The 17,590-nt window shown below is 40.8% G+C and overlaps 1 protein-coding gene across 3 annotated transcripts in view; it reads left to right on the top strand.

The window, feature by feature from the left end:
- Nucleotides 1-17,590, top strand: part of DIP2B (DIP2 acetate--CoA ligase B (putative)) — a 224,352-nt gene that overhangs the window by 94,524 nt on the left and 112,238 nt on the right. For all 3 annotated transcript variants that reach the window (XM_037030985.1, XM_037030984.1, XM_037030983.1), the window contains exon 2: nt 14,800-14,871. In XM_037030985.1, coding sequence (XP_036886880.1) covers nt 14,800-14,871 — 72 coding nt within the window. The remainder of the gene's footprint in view (nt 1-14,799; nt 14,872-17,590) is intronic.

Raw genomic sequence — 17,590 nt, 5'->3', positions numbered from 1 at the left:
CAATATGTGTACTTAAATAATTTTACGTTAGTTTAAAGGTTGCTTTGCAGGTGTTCTGATTTAAGTAAGTAAACCAGATTTACTTTGGCAGAATTCAGCCTAGATCAAAGTCTCATTGACATAAGACTGTGTGTGAAAAAAGATTTATCAAGAGGATTAATAGTAAGAAGTTTATAAAGGTGTTTCTCACCCCTGTCACAGTTAAATTGCCTTTTTAAAGTTTTAATACCATGGTTTGTGCTTCTGGGTGGGACATCAAGTAGCAACAGTTATTTACTGCCACTGACTGGAAATCATCTCATTTATTGTATATTTTTTGGATTATGGGTTTGACTCTATGTAACAGAGACCCCAAATAACAGGTATTTAAACAAGACAGATGATCTCAATGCCATTTAATAGCCTGCATTAGTATGGCAATTCCACTTCATCAGGTCATTTTGCTTCATGCTCTTTCTATCCTGTTCCTTCATCACCTGTGGATCTGGCCATCACCCATGGTCTGAGATGGCTGGTACCACAATTGCATGTCAGCCACCACAGAGGAGAAGAAGAGGGGGCTTGCCTTTCCCTTTAAGAGTACGACCTGGATGTCCCACACATTCTTTCTGTCCAAACCACATTGGCTAGCACTTAGTTATTTGACCACACCTAGCTATGAAGGGACTGGGAAATGTGGTCAGTACACTGAATGGTTGTTTTGTCCAGCTAAAAATTTTATTATGGAAGACAAGAGAAGATATGGGGGTCGTGGGGGACACTTGTTTGTCCTTAAACCCCTTGGCACACAAACTGCTTATGCTTGGCTTTCTTAATGATGTTTTCTCATCTTTTATATTCTGTTAAAACATTATAATTATATTCTTTAAAAAGCTTTATTCTGAAAAAACCGTGTTACAAAAACACTTGTTTCAAATGGGGAAGGGAATAAGAGAGTAGTATTTTAAATTGACAAAGTATTTTTAATGCAAGAATAATAGTAATAATAAACTTAAAAAAATTCTCAGTCTGTAGCTGGAATACCTAAACATAATCGAACATATCCAACATTTGATTATTTCTAGCTTTTCTTCTGGAATAATGGCTTTGCTTATTCCCACTGCTGTCATGATGAGGAATGTTTATTCCCTTTAAGCATATTTTTTATATTGACAGCATTCAAAGTTTGTTATTTTTTTCTATAATTATGTTTAAATATGTGACAGGGTTTTGTTGTTGTTTGGAGGGTGAGCTTAGGGAAAGAATGGTGTACTGGGTTTTTCATTATTATTGAGTATAAGTAGCAGTTGTGTGTATTTTTCCTTTTAATTTCTAACTTTCTGATTAGTGCATTGAGTGAAGTACAGGAAATATCTGTTCAAACTCTGAAGTATTATTCCTTGCATTGTTGTTTTTGCTATTTTAGGAAGGAATTTGGCTGTTCTTCTCCCCATCCCCTCCCCCCAAGTGAAACTGCAGGAAAGAAGTAGATCTTTTTTGGTAATGATTTTGGAGATTTAAATATCTCTAGGGGAACAATAGGCACACACATTGCTGAAAGAGCCAAACCATACTGTGTCAGTTTAGCTCCTAACCATGGGTGGCTATAAAACTAGAAGTCATTCATAAGAATCTTTAAGTTCATCATACATCTTTCCTTCACTGTCCTTTTTTACCTGCTATGTATAGCAGCGCTTGGACTACTGAAATACCATAGTCAGCTTTCTATTACAAAGTTAATTTTTTTAAAAATTTTGCTCGTTTCCCCACCCTTGCTCAGGGAGCTTCTTTTCCTAAGAGAATTATTAACCTTTATTCTTTTGATAAGGCTGCATTGAGGGGCGTGGGTTGTTTTTATTTAATTTTTTAAAATAGTGACCACCAGTTATTTATTTTAAATTGCCACAGTAAAAGAGGAGCCAGCAGCAGCATCTGGATGTCTGTAAGAATATCTGATCTGGGGTGGACCCTCCAGCTTTGGGAACTCCCTTTTCCCTTCCTGCCACTGCTGCGGAGGGTCTGTCCTCTCCCTTCCTCTGCCTCTTCCCTCAAGTGATCCATCCCTTCAGTTGCTCTTTCACAGACCCGGGCCCTCCCCCTCTGAGCTTCCATCTCCGGGCCCCCAAAGCTGTGTGTTGCACCAGCAGTCATCCCTTCACTTACAGTCTCTGCCCCATCCCCCAGGCCTTTAGGAGAAAATGCCCAAGAAAATTTTAGTTTTAGTGTTTTCTCTAAAATGTACATTAATCTTTGGTCTTCTGTTCTTTATCACTTTCTCATGGCTTTTGTTTTTAATAGGCTTTTCTTTTTCTTGGTCTTTCATAAGTACAAAGCAAGAGAGGAAGACCAGGAATAGGAAGAAGCAGAGGAGAATTAGCCTAGCAGGAAACCTTGTGTGCTCTGATCTCTCCTCCCAGATCCCTCTTGGCGCTCTCTCCTTTCAGAATCCTGTTATTTCTTCCTGACAGTGATGTCTTCTACTGTCCCTAGATAGATCCTAAGTGTGTTTCCCATAGACACTTTATAACGTTACAGAAATTAGGTTGATAGTAATGCAAATCATTATTCAGCAAGTATTTATTATTGCATGCTTGATTGATTATTAACCAATTAGTGCTTGCCTGCCTGGATCCCATTTTCCTCCCTCCCTTCCTTCCATCCTCCTTTCCTATTAAACCCCAGCTCTAAATTACTCACATTGTCAGCCTTCTCCCAGGGACTGCTGGAGAAGATCACAGAACTGGAAATTGGTGCCACTGAAAATGCTGCTCTCTTGTCTCCCTGGGCCCTCGGCAGTGCCTCACACACTCTCCATTTCTCTAGTCAACTCCCTTTGCCATTAGAGTGGCAGATGTCATTGAGTTCTTACCCTGTGCTAGGCACTGAGTACTTGTGCATGTATTTATTGTCCTAATCCTCATAACCACAGGTAGATTATGTCATCTTTGTGTTACTGATGAGGACAGTGAGGCACAGAGAGGTTAACTTTTAAGGAAACAACTGGTTGACAGCGAGCAGAGCTGGGACCGCAGTCTGTATCTGCTGCATGGGCCTCCCATTCCTCTCCCAGCACTGAGTATCTCACTGAAACCGTCTCTTCTGCTTCTCAGTCCCTCTCTGCAAAGAGCCGAGAGGCAGCTTCAGATGGTGGTTAGGAGCTTGGACACTGGAGCCAGGCCATCTGGTTTGAAGCTGGCTCTCCCACAGATAAATGTGTCCTGTGCAGGCCACTTATTCTCCCTGTTCCTCACTTTCTTACTTGAAAACTTAGACCAATAATAATACCACCCCCTGGATTGTTTTGAAGATTAAATGGGTGAACACATGTGAACGCTCTAGATGAATGGTACCTGGCACAAGATAAGAACTAAATGAATGTGGAGGAAAAAGAGACAAAAACCTTTTACTCTGACTCCTATGCAGAAGCAAATTTAGAGGTCATCAGACCAGAGCCCTGCCCCCAGTGCTCCTCCAACATCAGTATTTGTTTATCCATCCATGTCTCCTTTCCTAGAGAAAAAAGTATCAATAGAGTCCTACAGTGCTTCCAGCCATTTATGCATCTTGACAAACAATGAGATAAAAAGGCTGTTTGGGTACTTGTAGTGACCATCCCAGGGATTCCAGCTCCTCTAAGGGTGCCCAAGGGCTGAGGGTAAACCTTTCAACATCCATAAAGTGCTCACAGACCAAGGACATAGAGCATTCCCAGCATGGCTGGGAAGCCCTGGGACTATCCCTGTGGGTAATCTATGCCCCCAGCTGTGGGTCTTACTCCTCCATATCTTTTCAGGAACTTTAGTGTTTATCAGTTACCTTGTTCCTTTGCTATTTTTTTTTCTTGATGTTACTTTCCTACTTAAAGCCCTTCAGTGGCTTTCTTTCTTATTTATAATAAAATCCCAAATCCTTCAAATGGTCTCCAGGACTTTGGAGGATCTGGGCTCCCGCTGCCCCCCAAGCCTCATCCCAGTGCCACTTGCTATGCGTGGCTTTTCAGCGGCGCTCCTGCCCAGACTCATGCCACTCGGCGTCTTCACAGGGGATCTATTTAGCATACTGCTGCAGGCCCACAGCCCTCTGCCCCCGGCTTCCATTTCATTTTCAGAATATTTTAACATATTCATTTTCTTAGGACTCAGCTTAATATCACTTCCTCAGAGCAGACTTCCCCAGCTGCCCAGGCTTGGTCATGTCCTGGGTTTGAACCTTCTCTGCTTAGAAGCTCTGAGCATGTGCTTCTGAACTCTGTCAGAGCTCTCAGCTCCCTGCACAACTTCTGTGTAGCCCTTGTCAAACTTGTAATTAAGCCATTAATTATATCATTATTTTTGGATGTGACTCTCTGTGAGAGTCTATAAATTTAATGATGATAATTATAAATTTCGGGACCATGTGGACTTCTATCCTCTACCTCTTTAGTGCTTTGCAGGTAGGAAGTTCTTAGTATATGTTGGTTGAATCAGTGTTTCATCCTCTCTAGTAGCTCTTTCTATATAACAGGAAAAAACCTGTTACTCTTACTTCACCTCTTATCCATTCTTCAGTACTTTAAATAAACTGCCTTCTTCCTTCACTGTCCCTTTAAAACTATTCTTAATTGGGCCACCAGTGATCTAGCTGCCAAATCCAGCAAGTAGTGAAGGAAGTTTCAATTTCTATTTTACATTTGTGACAGTACATTATTCTTCACCTTCTCTCTTTCCTTCTCTCTTCTCTCTCTCACTTTCCTATTCGTTCCTGGTCTTGCTGTGTAACTGTGTTATGTCTTTTTCCTCTGCTCACCCTTTAAATATTGGTTTTCTTCAGGATTCCTCTTCTGGCCTTCTCTTCTCAGGCTACATTCCTGCTGATGATATCTTTAACACCCAAGCCTTCAGCTGTCACTTCCTACACTGATGGTGAAAGTCTAATATCTGTCCTAGAGCTTATCTTACCAATTGCCTGCTAGATAATCTTCCCTTGGTCTTGACTTGCCACACATAACAGTGCCAGGCAAGTGGCATTCATCCAACATAAGCCAAAAGCTGCTATGGAGCTCATTCGATCCTCGTTCCTACCAATGAGGAAACAGGCTCAGAAAAGTGCAGTGGCTTGCCTGGGACCAGAGGGCTGGTTTGGAGGAAAACCTGTCTCCCAACATCTATAATTTAAGGATATAAATCCATGCCAAACATATAAAGATCATCTGTTTCCTTTCTCATTGGAAAGGCCCTTTCCACCCTGACCTAACCAAGCTGCTCATTTTAGGGTCCGCATAATGCAGCAGTGACGGCGTTCTCTCTGCTGTGTTGTCCCCTGAGCATCTTTGGTTACTAGAGCAGTGTGAACTGGTACCAACAGAAATCTTCACCTGTTTAAAAATTTTTCACTTGATTTTTGCACTTGCAAGAGGAACATAGTTAGATTTTTTATCAATCGTTAATTTTATCTATGCCACTGATAAAGAATGCCTGACACATGCATTGTTTAATTCAGATTCAGTGATCGGCATAGATATTATTACTTATTGTCTGATTTTTTTCCAAACTGTAAGAGAACATTTATTTAGAAAGTTACAGACCTAGGAAAATTGAGCCAGCTGGGGGTGGAATCAGGAAACCTTAGAGGCAAAAGGAGGGCCCCAGGAGTTTAGGCCAGAGAAAGGGAGGCAGAGGGAATGCGCCTGGGGGAAGGAGAGGAGGAGGGGCAAGGCAAGGGTGTGCTCCGGGAGGGGGAGCGCCCTTATTGCCTAACTTAAAAAAATTATTTTGATGGATGTCAGAATAAAGGCAGATTAATTGAATATACCTACCTATTCTTGCAAGAAATAGGTTTTTGATTTTCTGAGGAACATTAAAGATGAAAGTCAGGTAAAAGAAGAACCCATAAAGAAAACTACCTTTTCTTCCTGACCTTTTTTTTTCATGGGAGTTTTTCACTGGGCATTTTCAGTTTTAGCCCTGAATTAAAACTACAACATCCATTAAAGGCATGTTAGTCTTCTTTTGTGCATAATGGCACTGTCTTTGAAAATGTACACATTTTCAAATATTCATTTTAACTAATTTCTGCTCATCTGGTTTAGAAATTTGTACCTCCTCTTCAATGTCAGTTTTTCTTCTTGTAGCTGTTGGCACCCAAAGGCACTGTTACAACTAATGTTAGCTCTTAACTGCTGAGGGTCTAGCACCATAATATGTCTTCAGAGGCACTTAATGCATTTTCTCCTTCTGTTTTTGAAATGAGAACCTATCCAATTGGAATTTTTAAAATAACTCGTTTAAGGATAAAGTTATTGTTAGGACTTAAGGGTGGGGCTGGCTGGGGTGGTGTCAACTAAAACTAGTTGAATGTGCTTGAATGTGCACTGTGTGCCAGGGACTTCTGCACTTATTCCTTATTCAGGACTCGTCATAGTGTAGGAGTTATTCCAGTTTTACCTATTGTGAACCTGAGGCAGCGTTGTTCAGTGACTTGTTAAGGAGCCAGTAAAGGGCAGGCTCAGGGTCCAAACCCAGGTCTGTCTCAGGCTAGAACCTGTGCTTTTTTCCACCAACTGAACCATTCCAGGGATTCCTCTTGCTCTGTGTAAATACTCGGGTCATTTATATAGCAAATTTCTTATTTTCAGACGTCGTTTTTCTAATGGACAAGTGAACATACCTTTTGCATTAGATGGATTAATTTAGCCAGCTGCCTGATGATGTAGTCAGACTAGAGTTCAGTGTCTCAGTGTTTCAAATGTTTTACTCTGTTGGTTTTATCTGTTTGAACTTGCTTGATGCCTTAGGTGAAATACCATCTGTAAGAAGTCATATATATTTGACCTAGAAAACAGAACTGTGCAGCCAAAACAATGCTATGATTTGAGTTTTGGGAGAAAGCAATCTGGGCTTATTCCTAAGTTCTTGATGTGGAAAATGTCTAGTTGTTTTAAACGAGGTGAGAGGACATCTACTGAGAATGGAAATTTGTCCTAAAGTTAATTCCCTTGAAACTCCTTTGAAAGAGTATTAAAAGAAGAGAAACTGTAATTTTTATAAGCTGCTCTTTGAAGTTTTTTAGAACCACTGAATTTTTTCCAGAAGAAAAATTTGATAGAATAAAATTTTTGTTTTCTTTCAGCAGATTGAAGGATTTAAACGGTTTATTTCTGGATAAACTATAAAAATATTGTATTGTTTCACCCTCCGTTCAACCTAAGATTTGTTCTACCTATGTGTAGAAAGAAACTCTAGAGATATGGCAAGAACAATAGTTAGGAAAAGACAGATGCAACCCTGGCTGGGTAGCGCAGTTGGTTAGAGTGTTGCCCTGGTACACCAGGGTGTGGGTTCCCTCTCTGGTTAGAGCATGTAAGAGAATCAACCAAGGAGTGCATAAATAAGTAGAACAACAAATCAGTGTTTTTCCTCTCTCTCTTCCTCTCTCTAAAATCAATTTAAAAAAAAAAAAGAAATGCCAGAATGCCCTGTTGCTGGAGTAAGGCCATTGTTTTGTGTGACTATGAGCCTTTAGTTTATGTGTTTGTGAGCCTTATATATCGCCTCTGGAAGGAGGGTGTTTGGAGGATGGTGGCAGCACATATAATTTATTGAATGGAATTACTGTTGTAAGAAGAACATGATAAAATTTAATAATAAAAATTGTCTTCTAGCCAGCATCTCCTGCACATGTTCCAAATCCTCTGCCTTTTTCAGTTTTGCAAAGATTGACCTCATTCACATTCACAGCTATATTTCTGACTTTCACTCTACTTAAAAACCCCTGATGTATGAATAGCCACAACCCCACTCCTCTTCTCCATTTCCAGCCATAGCAAACATGTAGCACCTTCCTGGTGTAAGATGTACATGTTTATTAGAATAGGTTTATTAGGTACAAGTATAGGTTTGAAGATGATGACTCCAGAGCTTTTTCTTCTTAGTTTTATTTCTTTCCCTACTAATTACTCCTTAACAACAACAAAAAAGGCCACACTCTCTGTTAGCTGACTATTTAGTTACGATGCATAATGACTTCTTGCTGACTTTTTCAATTGCACTTGGGCACAGTTGCCAGAGTTGGCTGTCTCAAAAGATGATTAAAAGAGATAATTCACTCAGTGTCCTGTTGGGGTAGTGGGGGAGGGTGGGATTTTTTAATGCCTTCTGCAAAGTCATCAAAAAGAAAAAAAAGAAAGGCATCTATATTTTGGAGTGAGTCATAAAAATGGTTTATCCCATGGTGTTCATTTTATGCACGATAGGTTAGTTTTATGCTTTTATTGCATCTGACTTTCGGGCCACCTACAAATAAACAAAGAACAGTAAGAGAAGTCCAGAGACCCAGACTCTAGTCTTGCTGTGCACTCTCAAACTTAAACTTCCTATGCTCAGTAGCCTTACCTATGAAATGGGAATGATGGTAGTATCACCTTATAAGGGTGTGGTGAGGCCCTTGAAACAGAGACTGATGTATAGTTAAGTGTCGATGAGCTTTCACTTACTTACTGAGTATTATAATTATTTTTATTACCATTCTTTATTTTGTGTCCCGCAGGACTTTGTCCATAATCTCTAATGTAGCACTTAGGGCTACACTTACAGATTGTAGCTAAACTTACTGTTTAGGCTGGGGACTTCTTGAAGACATAGGTACTGTTTTATTCTTCTTTGCTTAACACTGCATGTCATTCATTCAGTGCTCAAAACTGTTTTTAATGGGATCCCCAGAGTCCCCCCAGCTATTGCCACTTCTGACTAAATAGGTGTGACTTTGAGGCAGGGTACAATGACGTGTACTTTTTTATTTCAATTGGAGCAGAAAGACTTTATGGCTGGAGCTATAATCCTTGTTCTCTGCCTGTCAATTTTATATAGACAAAGAACCTGGTGACCCTTCAGAATTTCCCAAACCGTGATTTGTTTAGGACCCAATTGTTCAGGCTGCTGTGCAAGGTCATCTGTGAAAATTATTTAGCATCACCCTACTTTTCTCTGGAAGAATCTTAAAGAAACTACCAAACATGACCGTACCCAGTCAGCATCATTAGGAGTTTATGTTATAATTCTGAAAGGCTAGACCCAAACCAAAATGTCGCCTACTCTGTAAAGCTTTTCTTTCCCTACCCTGCAGAGATCCTGAGGCTTCCTTCAGGTTCCACCCTGCGTTGGTGTGCATCTCTGCTGTGGCATTTATGGAAGGCTTGTTTGCCTTCCTCTCCTTTGTGACACAATGGCCACCCCTACCTTCCCTTGGCCAGTGGGGTAGGCTTCAGCAGGCTTTCAGTGAAAGTTTGTTGATATGGGTACCTTCTATAGTCCAGACTCCATAGTAAGTCCTTTTAATCCCAATAAAAACTTTGCAAGGTAGATATTATTGTTCTTCATTTTACAGACACAGAAACTGAGACTCACCAGGAAGTCGGGTAAAATTCGCCTAGAGTCACATAGCCACAAAGTCGTAAGACTGTGCTCCAGAGGTGGTTCTGCTGTGCTCAGACTCAGGTTCTACACAGCACTGTGCCTTCTCACTGAGTACGTGTACACTCGATGGCTAAGTGATATGTAGGGCTATTTCTCCATCACTGCTGACCTTGAAGAGGCATGGCTCAAATGGCAGGCTCAGCACACCTCCTCTCATACCCCTTTGTCAGTCTGCTTGAAGATGATTTGTGGGCTGTTTTTGTCAGGCTGCTGTCATTGTCCCAGGTGGTGAGGAGAGAGGTTGCGAACATGCTTCCTTTTTGTTCCACCCTGCACATGTGTCTTTCCATGTGTCCGCTGTTGGCTCTTCAAGAGTGTGGTAGTGCTGAAGCAGCTAGACAGTCTTAAATTGTCTCTTGGGTGTCTGGGTCAATGTCTTATCAGGCCAGGTGCCTCCATACCTGCCAGGCACTGCAGACACTCATACTCTTCTGAGTGTCCTGTGTGGGAGAAATGTTACCTTAGTTGGAGGGGAAGGCTAATCCTCCCTTTGTTTAGTTCTCAGAAAACTTGAACAACCGGTTTAACTCCAATTGGTGCCGTTGTGATGCAAATTTTATACCGGTAGAGCTATAGCACTCCTTTTCTATATGCCAGATGGCAAAAAAAAAAAAAAAATCCGTTCTGAATAAGAATGTCTGTGGTTGACTTAGTGTTTGTGAGCCCCCGACGTTCCACGCTGTCCCTTGAGGCTGTATTGCTGAGACAGCATTCTTCCTCTCGCCTGTCTCTACCCTTCTCACTCCGCACTGCCCAGCACACTCCAGACGTGATTCTTTAGCGCCCAGTGATTTATGTGCATTTCCCTCTTCAGGCAGGCCAAGTGTTGCTTTTCTGGCCATCTTTGAAGTCTAGCTGTCAAGTTTCAATAAACCTTTGGTTCACTGGATTTCTCTCCCTGAGCCTTTCAGCTCCTACTAATGTAAAGACCTATTTTTCTCCCATTTCCAGTTTTCCACTCAAGTACACATGTCTCTTTGATTTATTGTTCTCCCACTGCCTCCATTTTATTAATTCATCCAGTTTCTCATTCAACAAGTGTCTATTGTACCAGGCCATGGGCAGGCTACAGAGGAGAACAGACACAATTCCTGCCCTCAAGTGCACAGTCTAGTGGGGACACGGATGTGTACACAAATGATTAAAATGTCGGTGCTATGCTGAGTGTATCATAGAAGTGTGTAGAGTTGTAGGGGCACCAAGAAGTGGCTAGCAAGAGGTGGCATCCATCACTAAGAAGGTGACTTTAGAGCTTTGTGGTCAAAGGGAGAGGACATTTTTAAGTTAGTATATGGCTCATCACCCTAGTCCTCACATTCTCATTGCAGTTTATCTCCTTGGGCTCCTTAATGCCTTTGCTCATTTACGGATTTAATGGAGCTAATTGGCATAGCTAAATCAGACTCTCGTGATTGACTTTTTCAAAACTTGAGATGGCTGATTAATGTCCAAGATACCAAGTCTAACAGTTTGCCCCATGATAATTTATTGACAGTGAATGATTGAGACTCTAAGCACTGAAGAACGCTTTTAAAAGCCTTTTACTTTATCAGATGTGTTCTGAGCCAGCAGAAGTGGTCTTTGTGTCCCCTAGGGATGGAGGGAGGGAGAAAGAGAGAGAGGGAAAGAGATGTGGAGGTAGGGAATCTTATGGGACAAGAGAATGCTCTTTTGTTTCTTTTGCAATAAAACAAGACACAACTTCATTTTTCAAGGAATGTTTCCTTGATAGGCTCCCACATCTCTTGTTGTCTCTGGTGTTGGAGCATCGTGCCTCCACAGTTCTGACAGCAAGCCTTGGACAGGGTATATAGTCTGTAAATGTTTGTTGGATGCCTAATGGAATAAGTGAGTGAACTATGGTGGTATACCAGTATCTTTCTGGGAGGTTTTCTTTTTTATTTCCTTCACTATTCTTGGAAATTTCTCTCTACAAAACTAGTAGGTCAGTGCAGTAATAGCCAATTTAAAATATCTTAATGAACAGATGGATGTAGTTTGCTAATTTGAAAAGGTTTGGTTTTAATTTTTTTAAAAAATGCACTGTGGATTTCTCTTATTTTAGTAGAGAAACAGAAATGAAGGGCTATTATGATTAAATTTGTACAGCCTTGTAAGTTGTCACTATTGTAGCTTTAAAATATTTATTGTTTCTTGCCCTGGCTGGTGTAGCTCAGTGTATTGAGCGTGTGCCTGTGAACCAAACAACCGCAGTTCGATTCCCAGTCATGGGACATGGACAACCCACATGCCTGGGTTGCAGGCCAGTTCCCAGCAGAGGACACACGAGAGGCAACCATACATTGATATTTCTCTCCCTCTCTCCTTCCCTTCCCCTCTAAAGATAAATAGATAAATAAATAAATCTTAAAAACAAAACAAAATAAAATATTTATTGTTTCATGAAATAATTAGTGTTCATTGCAGAAAAATTAGAAAATACAGGCAAGCAAAATGGAAAAAAAGCTAAAGCCAACCCGTACTCTTGCAAGCCATAGCTAACCACAGGTAATATTTTGCTGAATAAAAATCCAGATTTTCTATGTACATGTGTGTGTAAAAATATTATTAATCCAAAAATTGAATATATTGTATAAACTGTTTAGTGTCATGTTTTTTTTGTCCTGTTGTACATTGTGACCATCCTATCTTGTGAACAGATGTATTTCTGTAAAATCATTGGTTCTTAAAAAATATTTTTGAGATTATACAAATAATTCACACTTATTTTATAAATCAACCTCTGTTATACAGAACAAGTGAAAAATCCCTCATAATCTCATCTACGCAAGGATAAACATTAATTTAGTGTATATATGGTCTTCTAGAATATTTTCTATATACATGCAAACATCTATTACTATATATATATTAAAGATTTTATTTATTTATCTTTAGAGGGGAGGGGAAGGAGAGAGGGGCAGAAATATCAATGTATGGTTGCCTCTTGTGTGTCCCCCACTGAGAACTGGCCTGCAACCCAGGCATGTGCCCTGACTGGGAATTGAACTGCTATCCTTCGGTTCTCAGGCCTGCACTCAATCCACTGAGCCACGCCAGCCAGGGCCTCTATTACTATATTTTTAAAGAGTTTTTGTATTTTTTTAGAGAGATGGGAAGGGAGGGAGAAAAAGGGAGAGAAACATCAATGTGTGGTTGCTTCTTATGTGTCCCCTACTGGGAACCTGGCCCAAAACCCAGGCATGTGCCCTGACTGGGAATGGAACCAGCAACCCTTTGGTTCACAGGTCAGCACTGAATCCACTGAGTCACACTATCCAGGCCAGTTCCTATTTTTTTAAATTACAAAATTAGATCCTATTATATCTACTGCTCTGTAACTTGAGTTTTACTCTCAATATATTTTAGCCATCTTCATGTGCCACAATACAGTTAGTTGAGATACCTGCGTGTTATTATGTAGATTAGGGTTTCTCTTTCTCAACACATTTTGTACTGGGTAATTCTTTGTTATGGACTGTCCTGTGCATTTCAGGATGCTTAACAGCATCCTTGACCTCTATTCTTCAGATGCCAGTAACACCCCTTCCTCTAGTTGTGACAGAAATGTCTTCAGACCTTGTGAGTTGTCTCCGGTGGGGACACACAGTTACTCCTGCTGAATGCTGTGTGTGAGCCTCAAGAGTTCTTTCAGATTTTCCATTACAAAGAATGGGTCAGGGAATATTCTTAGTTGATTTTGTGTACCCATGTGAATGTTATCACTGAATAAATTCCTGTAAGTGTAGTGGCTGAATCAAAATTGTGATAGCAGTGGCCAAATTACTCCTAAGAGAATGTATCAATTTATTTTTCAGAAATATATTCTGATGATCCCAAAGCTGCATTTCGTTCCTGAGTTCTAAATCCATCTATCCAACTGTTAAGTGGACATCTCCTCTTCTATGTCTCATCGTAGGCTTTTCCTAAGCTCAGCTATCATTTACTTTGATCCAGCAAACATGACACTTCTTGCTACATATCTGTCAAAGAACATCACCATCTGCTTCATTGCTGAAGCCAGAAATCATCTTCTTCCTACATCCAGCCAGTCATCAAATCCTATTCAGTCTTCCTTCCAAATGTCTCTTTTAACCCACTCACTTTTCATCTCTTCTACCACTGTCTTTAAGCTACTACTAAAGTGCCCTGTGATCGCTGTAGTAGCATTGGGGGAACTGATCTCTCTAGCTGCCCCCCTTGGCCCCCATCTCTTCAGGAAGAGTGAACTTGCTGTGCTCCGCAATCTGTGAGTGTTTCCCCCTGGGTAGGCCTATCAGTAAGCCCTGCCGCCTCTCCACCTTCTGCTCTGCCAGTCAGATGCAGAGGCCAGTGGCAGCTGACATCCATCACTCCTGATTTCAAATCTGTGTGCATTAAAATGTAGCCCCTCTCCCCTGCAAATTGAGTGTTTAATAGGTAAATGTAAATTTGAATATATAAATTACTCTCTATACTAAAATTTGACATTTAAATAAAGTTTTATCTGTCTAAAAAATTCTGTTTTGGAAAACAGTGCACTGTTATGTTACCTCACCACATATATTCTCCCCCACGTTGAATTACTCATTCTCCCTCGAATGGCCTCTTGTTCTCCTGCATTTCCAATTCCTTTTAACCCTGCACTCTAGCCATCCCTTTGCTACCTTTTCTTTAGTACCTAGCACCTTTCTTGATACTTTAACCACACATTTTCTCTGCTGCTAATCAATTTGTTTTATTACATTTATTGTACAGGTACTTTTGTGTGCATTATGTGTACTTTTAAAATTTAGTCTTGTGAAAAAAGACATGCATGTATATAAATACAGATCAGTGAACTGAGGGAAGAGGATATGGGGGTTCCAGCCCCAGATTCCCAGGCAGTGCCAGGGTGCAGAAAGGGCCTTTCAAATATCCCATCCCAGTGCACGAACCAGGACTTCTCTCCTTAACTGTACTTTTGATTTTATGTGAATCTATGTAGCAGTATCATTCATTGAATACCTCCCAAATCAATTGTATTCATTTGGCCAAACTGAAACTTTGGTGAGGTAAAAAAAAATGTTAGCCTTGTAGTATTTAAATAGTTTTGGTATATCTTAAATACTGAGGAAACAAGGGGTACCTGGGAACTCAGGAACCTCTGACATGGTATGCAGCATGTTGCTATGCAGGTTGGTGTGAGGACAAGCCCTGCAATTTGCCACAAGAAGTCAGCTCCAAGCCTGTGGGAAATCACACATAGCAAAATCCCTGGCAAAGAACTATGTATTTTTTCTTACTCTCTGTGTGGTACTTCTGTAATACTGTGTAATTAGTTTTATTTTTACAGTGAACAGGCACAGTGTAAGAATAATGCATCACATATTTCTATTTCTTGCTATTTTAGGGGACATCACACAGAAAGGATATGAGAAGAAAAGGTCAAAACTCCTGTCTCCTTACATCCCGCAGACACAAGGTAGGAAATGAGAAGTGGTTTAAACCTTTTCAGTATTTTTACACCAGAGAATGCTATTTTACAGGAGATCTGTTTTTTGTTGGTTCCTGTTTTTTCTTCCGTTCCTCGCCAGGGGAGCGAAAAAACGGAAGGAAAGAAAGGAGGAAATGAATCTTAACTGAGTATCTGCTGTGTGCTAGGCACTTTTCAAATACTCAAGGTCATCAAGTCCTTTACAGAGCTTGGGTGATGGTGTTGACTGTACAAAGCTGATGCATTCAATGGCAGAAAATTCCAGGTCCTGGAAAAACTGTATCATATTTATGCCTGAGCACAGACTGTGATGGGGAGGAGCAAAGGGAACAAAGATAAGAAGGAAGGACAGCCCTGACTGGTATAGCTCAGGGCATCATCTTGCAAAATGAGAGGTCACCAGTTTGATTCCTGGTCAGGGCACATACCTAGGTTTTGGATTTGGTCCCCAGTTAGGGGCACATGCGAGAGGCACCTGATCAGTGCTTGTCTCTCACATAGATATTTCTCTCTCCCGCTCTCTAAAAATAAATAAATAAAAATCCTTTTTTAAAAAAGGAAGGGAGCATTGCAAGGCAACTCAAGGGCTGGAGTGCCTGAGAATTTGGGGGTAAGAACCCTAAATGGACTTTTAAATTAATTCGCAGCCTGACTAATTCCTTCTGCTAAGAGAGTGGCAGTTCTTTATGCATCAGAAAGTTCTGCATTACTTTTATGCTTAATTCCAGAAGGGTGGCTGTCACCTCTGCTTCCAGGCAAGGCTGTCTGTCTCTAAGCCATATTTTTAGGTACTCAATTTCAGGATTTCCTTTGAAAGCTTATTTCTGCTTTAATCACTTTTACTATAATCACTTTTACTATTTCTTTTTATTTCTAATTTCCCTCATTCAATCAAAGCCCATTTCCATAAGCCTATTCTTTGTGGAGCTAATTGCTTTTAATTTCTTGAGAACTTTGTAACAATTCTAATATCTAACATTGTTCAGGGTATATAGTTTGTAGGTATTTGTTGAATGAATAAGAATAAATAAATGAATAATGGTGGTATATCAATATATTTCACTGAGATCTTTGTTTTATTTCCTGCATTATTCTTGGAAATTCCTTTCTACAAACATTAGTAGGTCAATTCAGTGAGAGCCAGTTTAAAATATCTTAATGAACAGATGGATATAGAAATGAATTCAAGAGAGAAGAGGTAGAAATTGGGCCAGTGACAGCACAAGCCAGCTTCTGCCGAGCAAGACATGAAGGCGAAGGGGAACACTCTGGCCAGTGGATTGTGGATCTGGCCCCATGCCTCCTCGGTAGGCCCAGAAATTTACTTTAGTCACTCACTTTGAGCAAAAGCAATCAGATCCTAAGAAATAACTATCAAATCCTAAGAAATAACTCATTTAGAAATGTAACTATAAAAAGGACCATGTTCTGTCTATTATCTGCAGTCAGGCTACATAGAAACCAGTGATCAATTTACTATGAGAGAATACTGAGACATACTTAAATATGTGTAGTCAGCACATTCTTGCCCCTTTGGAGGCCAGATCACAAATAGGAGGTTGCTTGGTGAGTATGAATACTACAGGTGAGATGTTTAATTGCCATAGGCCAAGAGAATGTGACATAGCCATCTGACAATAGGGGTGGTCTTACAGATAACCTCATGGGGGAAATCCAACCCATTTGACGGCATTCCTTCAGATTCCTGCTACCAGACTTTGCACTTGCCACGTCTGTGCCTGTCTTGTTTACTGGCTTCATTCTGGGTAAGAAGGTAATCTATCCCTCTTATCCAAGGGTAGTCCTTCCACCTGTGTTTTAAGCCCCATCCCCTTCTCCCTCTTCAGAAACTTTATACTCTCATCCAGTCACACCAAGGATAGGGCAATGGGAATGGGCCACCCCAGCAGTAAAGGGCGCAGAATCTGTACGAATTTACAAAGCCATAATGAAACCAACCAGAAAATGGCCTACTTTTTATCGTCACCATGTATAGCCATTCTCAACTCTCAGTAATAACAGGCTCCTCTTGCCAAGGCAGGTAGCTGCACTGCCCCCCTGGTGTGCCACCGCTGTCACTTCCCTGTCTCTCTCTGTGTACTCTCTGCCTCAGCCAGATTCCTCTCTTAGCAGTTAGTTCATCATGCTTGCTGCTGTTCTATTTTTTAAAAAATCTTCCCTTTTCAAGGTCTTTCATCTTCACCTTTTCTGTCTCCCATTGAAGAATTGTCTGTACTTACTCTCTCTATTTACTCAACTTCTGCTCACTCCTCAGCCCATCCCAGTCCCGTGAGCCTCTGTATGATAAGTGATATCTCAGCGGTCTTTGCCACTCTACCTCATTTGCTTTTTTTTTTAAAGATTTTATTTATTTATCTTTAGAGGGGAAGGGAAGGAGAGAGGGAGAGAAATATCAAAGTATGGTTGCCTCTCATGTGTCCCCTGCTGGGAACTGGTCTGCAACCCAGGCATGTGCCCTGACTGGGAATAGAACCTCGATCATTTGGTTCACAGGCCTGTGCTCAATCCACTGAGCTACACCAGCTAGGGCTCTTTCCTCATTTTCTTACTCCCCCTTTCCTGTTGTTCCTTGTCCATCCTGCTCTGTTGAGTGTTGAAGCTCTCAAGGTGAAGCCCTAAGACCTCTTGACGTTTCTTATTAGTGGTTCGCAAATTTTAGCCTGCCTCACAATCACCGGAGCACTTG

Source organism: Sturnira hondurensis, unplaced genomic scaffold, assembly GCF_014824575.4.
Source record: "Sturnira hondurensis isolate 20B ecotype Veracruz unplaced genomic scaffold, ASM1482457v3 Scaffold0020903, whole genome shotgun sequence".
Lineage (NCBI taxonomy): Eukaryota > Metazoa > Chordata > Mammalia > Chiroptera > Phyllostomidae > Sturnira > Sturnira hondurensis.
Note: the sequence above shows the minus strand (reverse complement) of the source record. Positions and strands in the feature narration are given on the sequence as shown.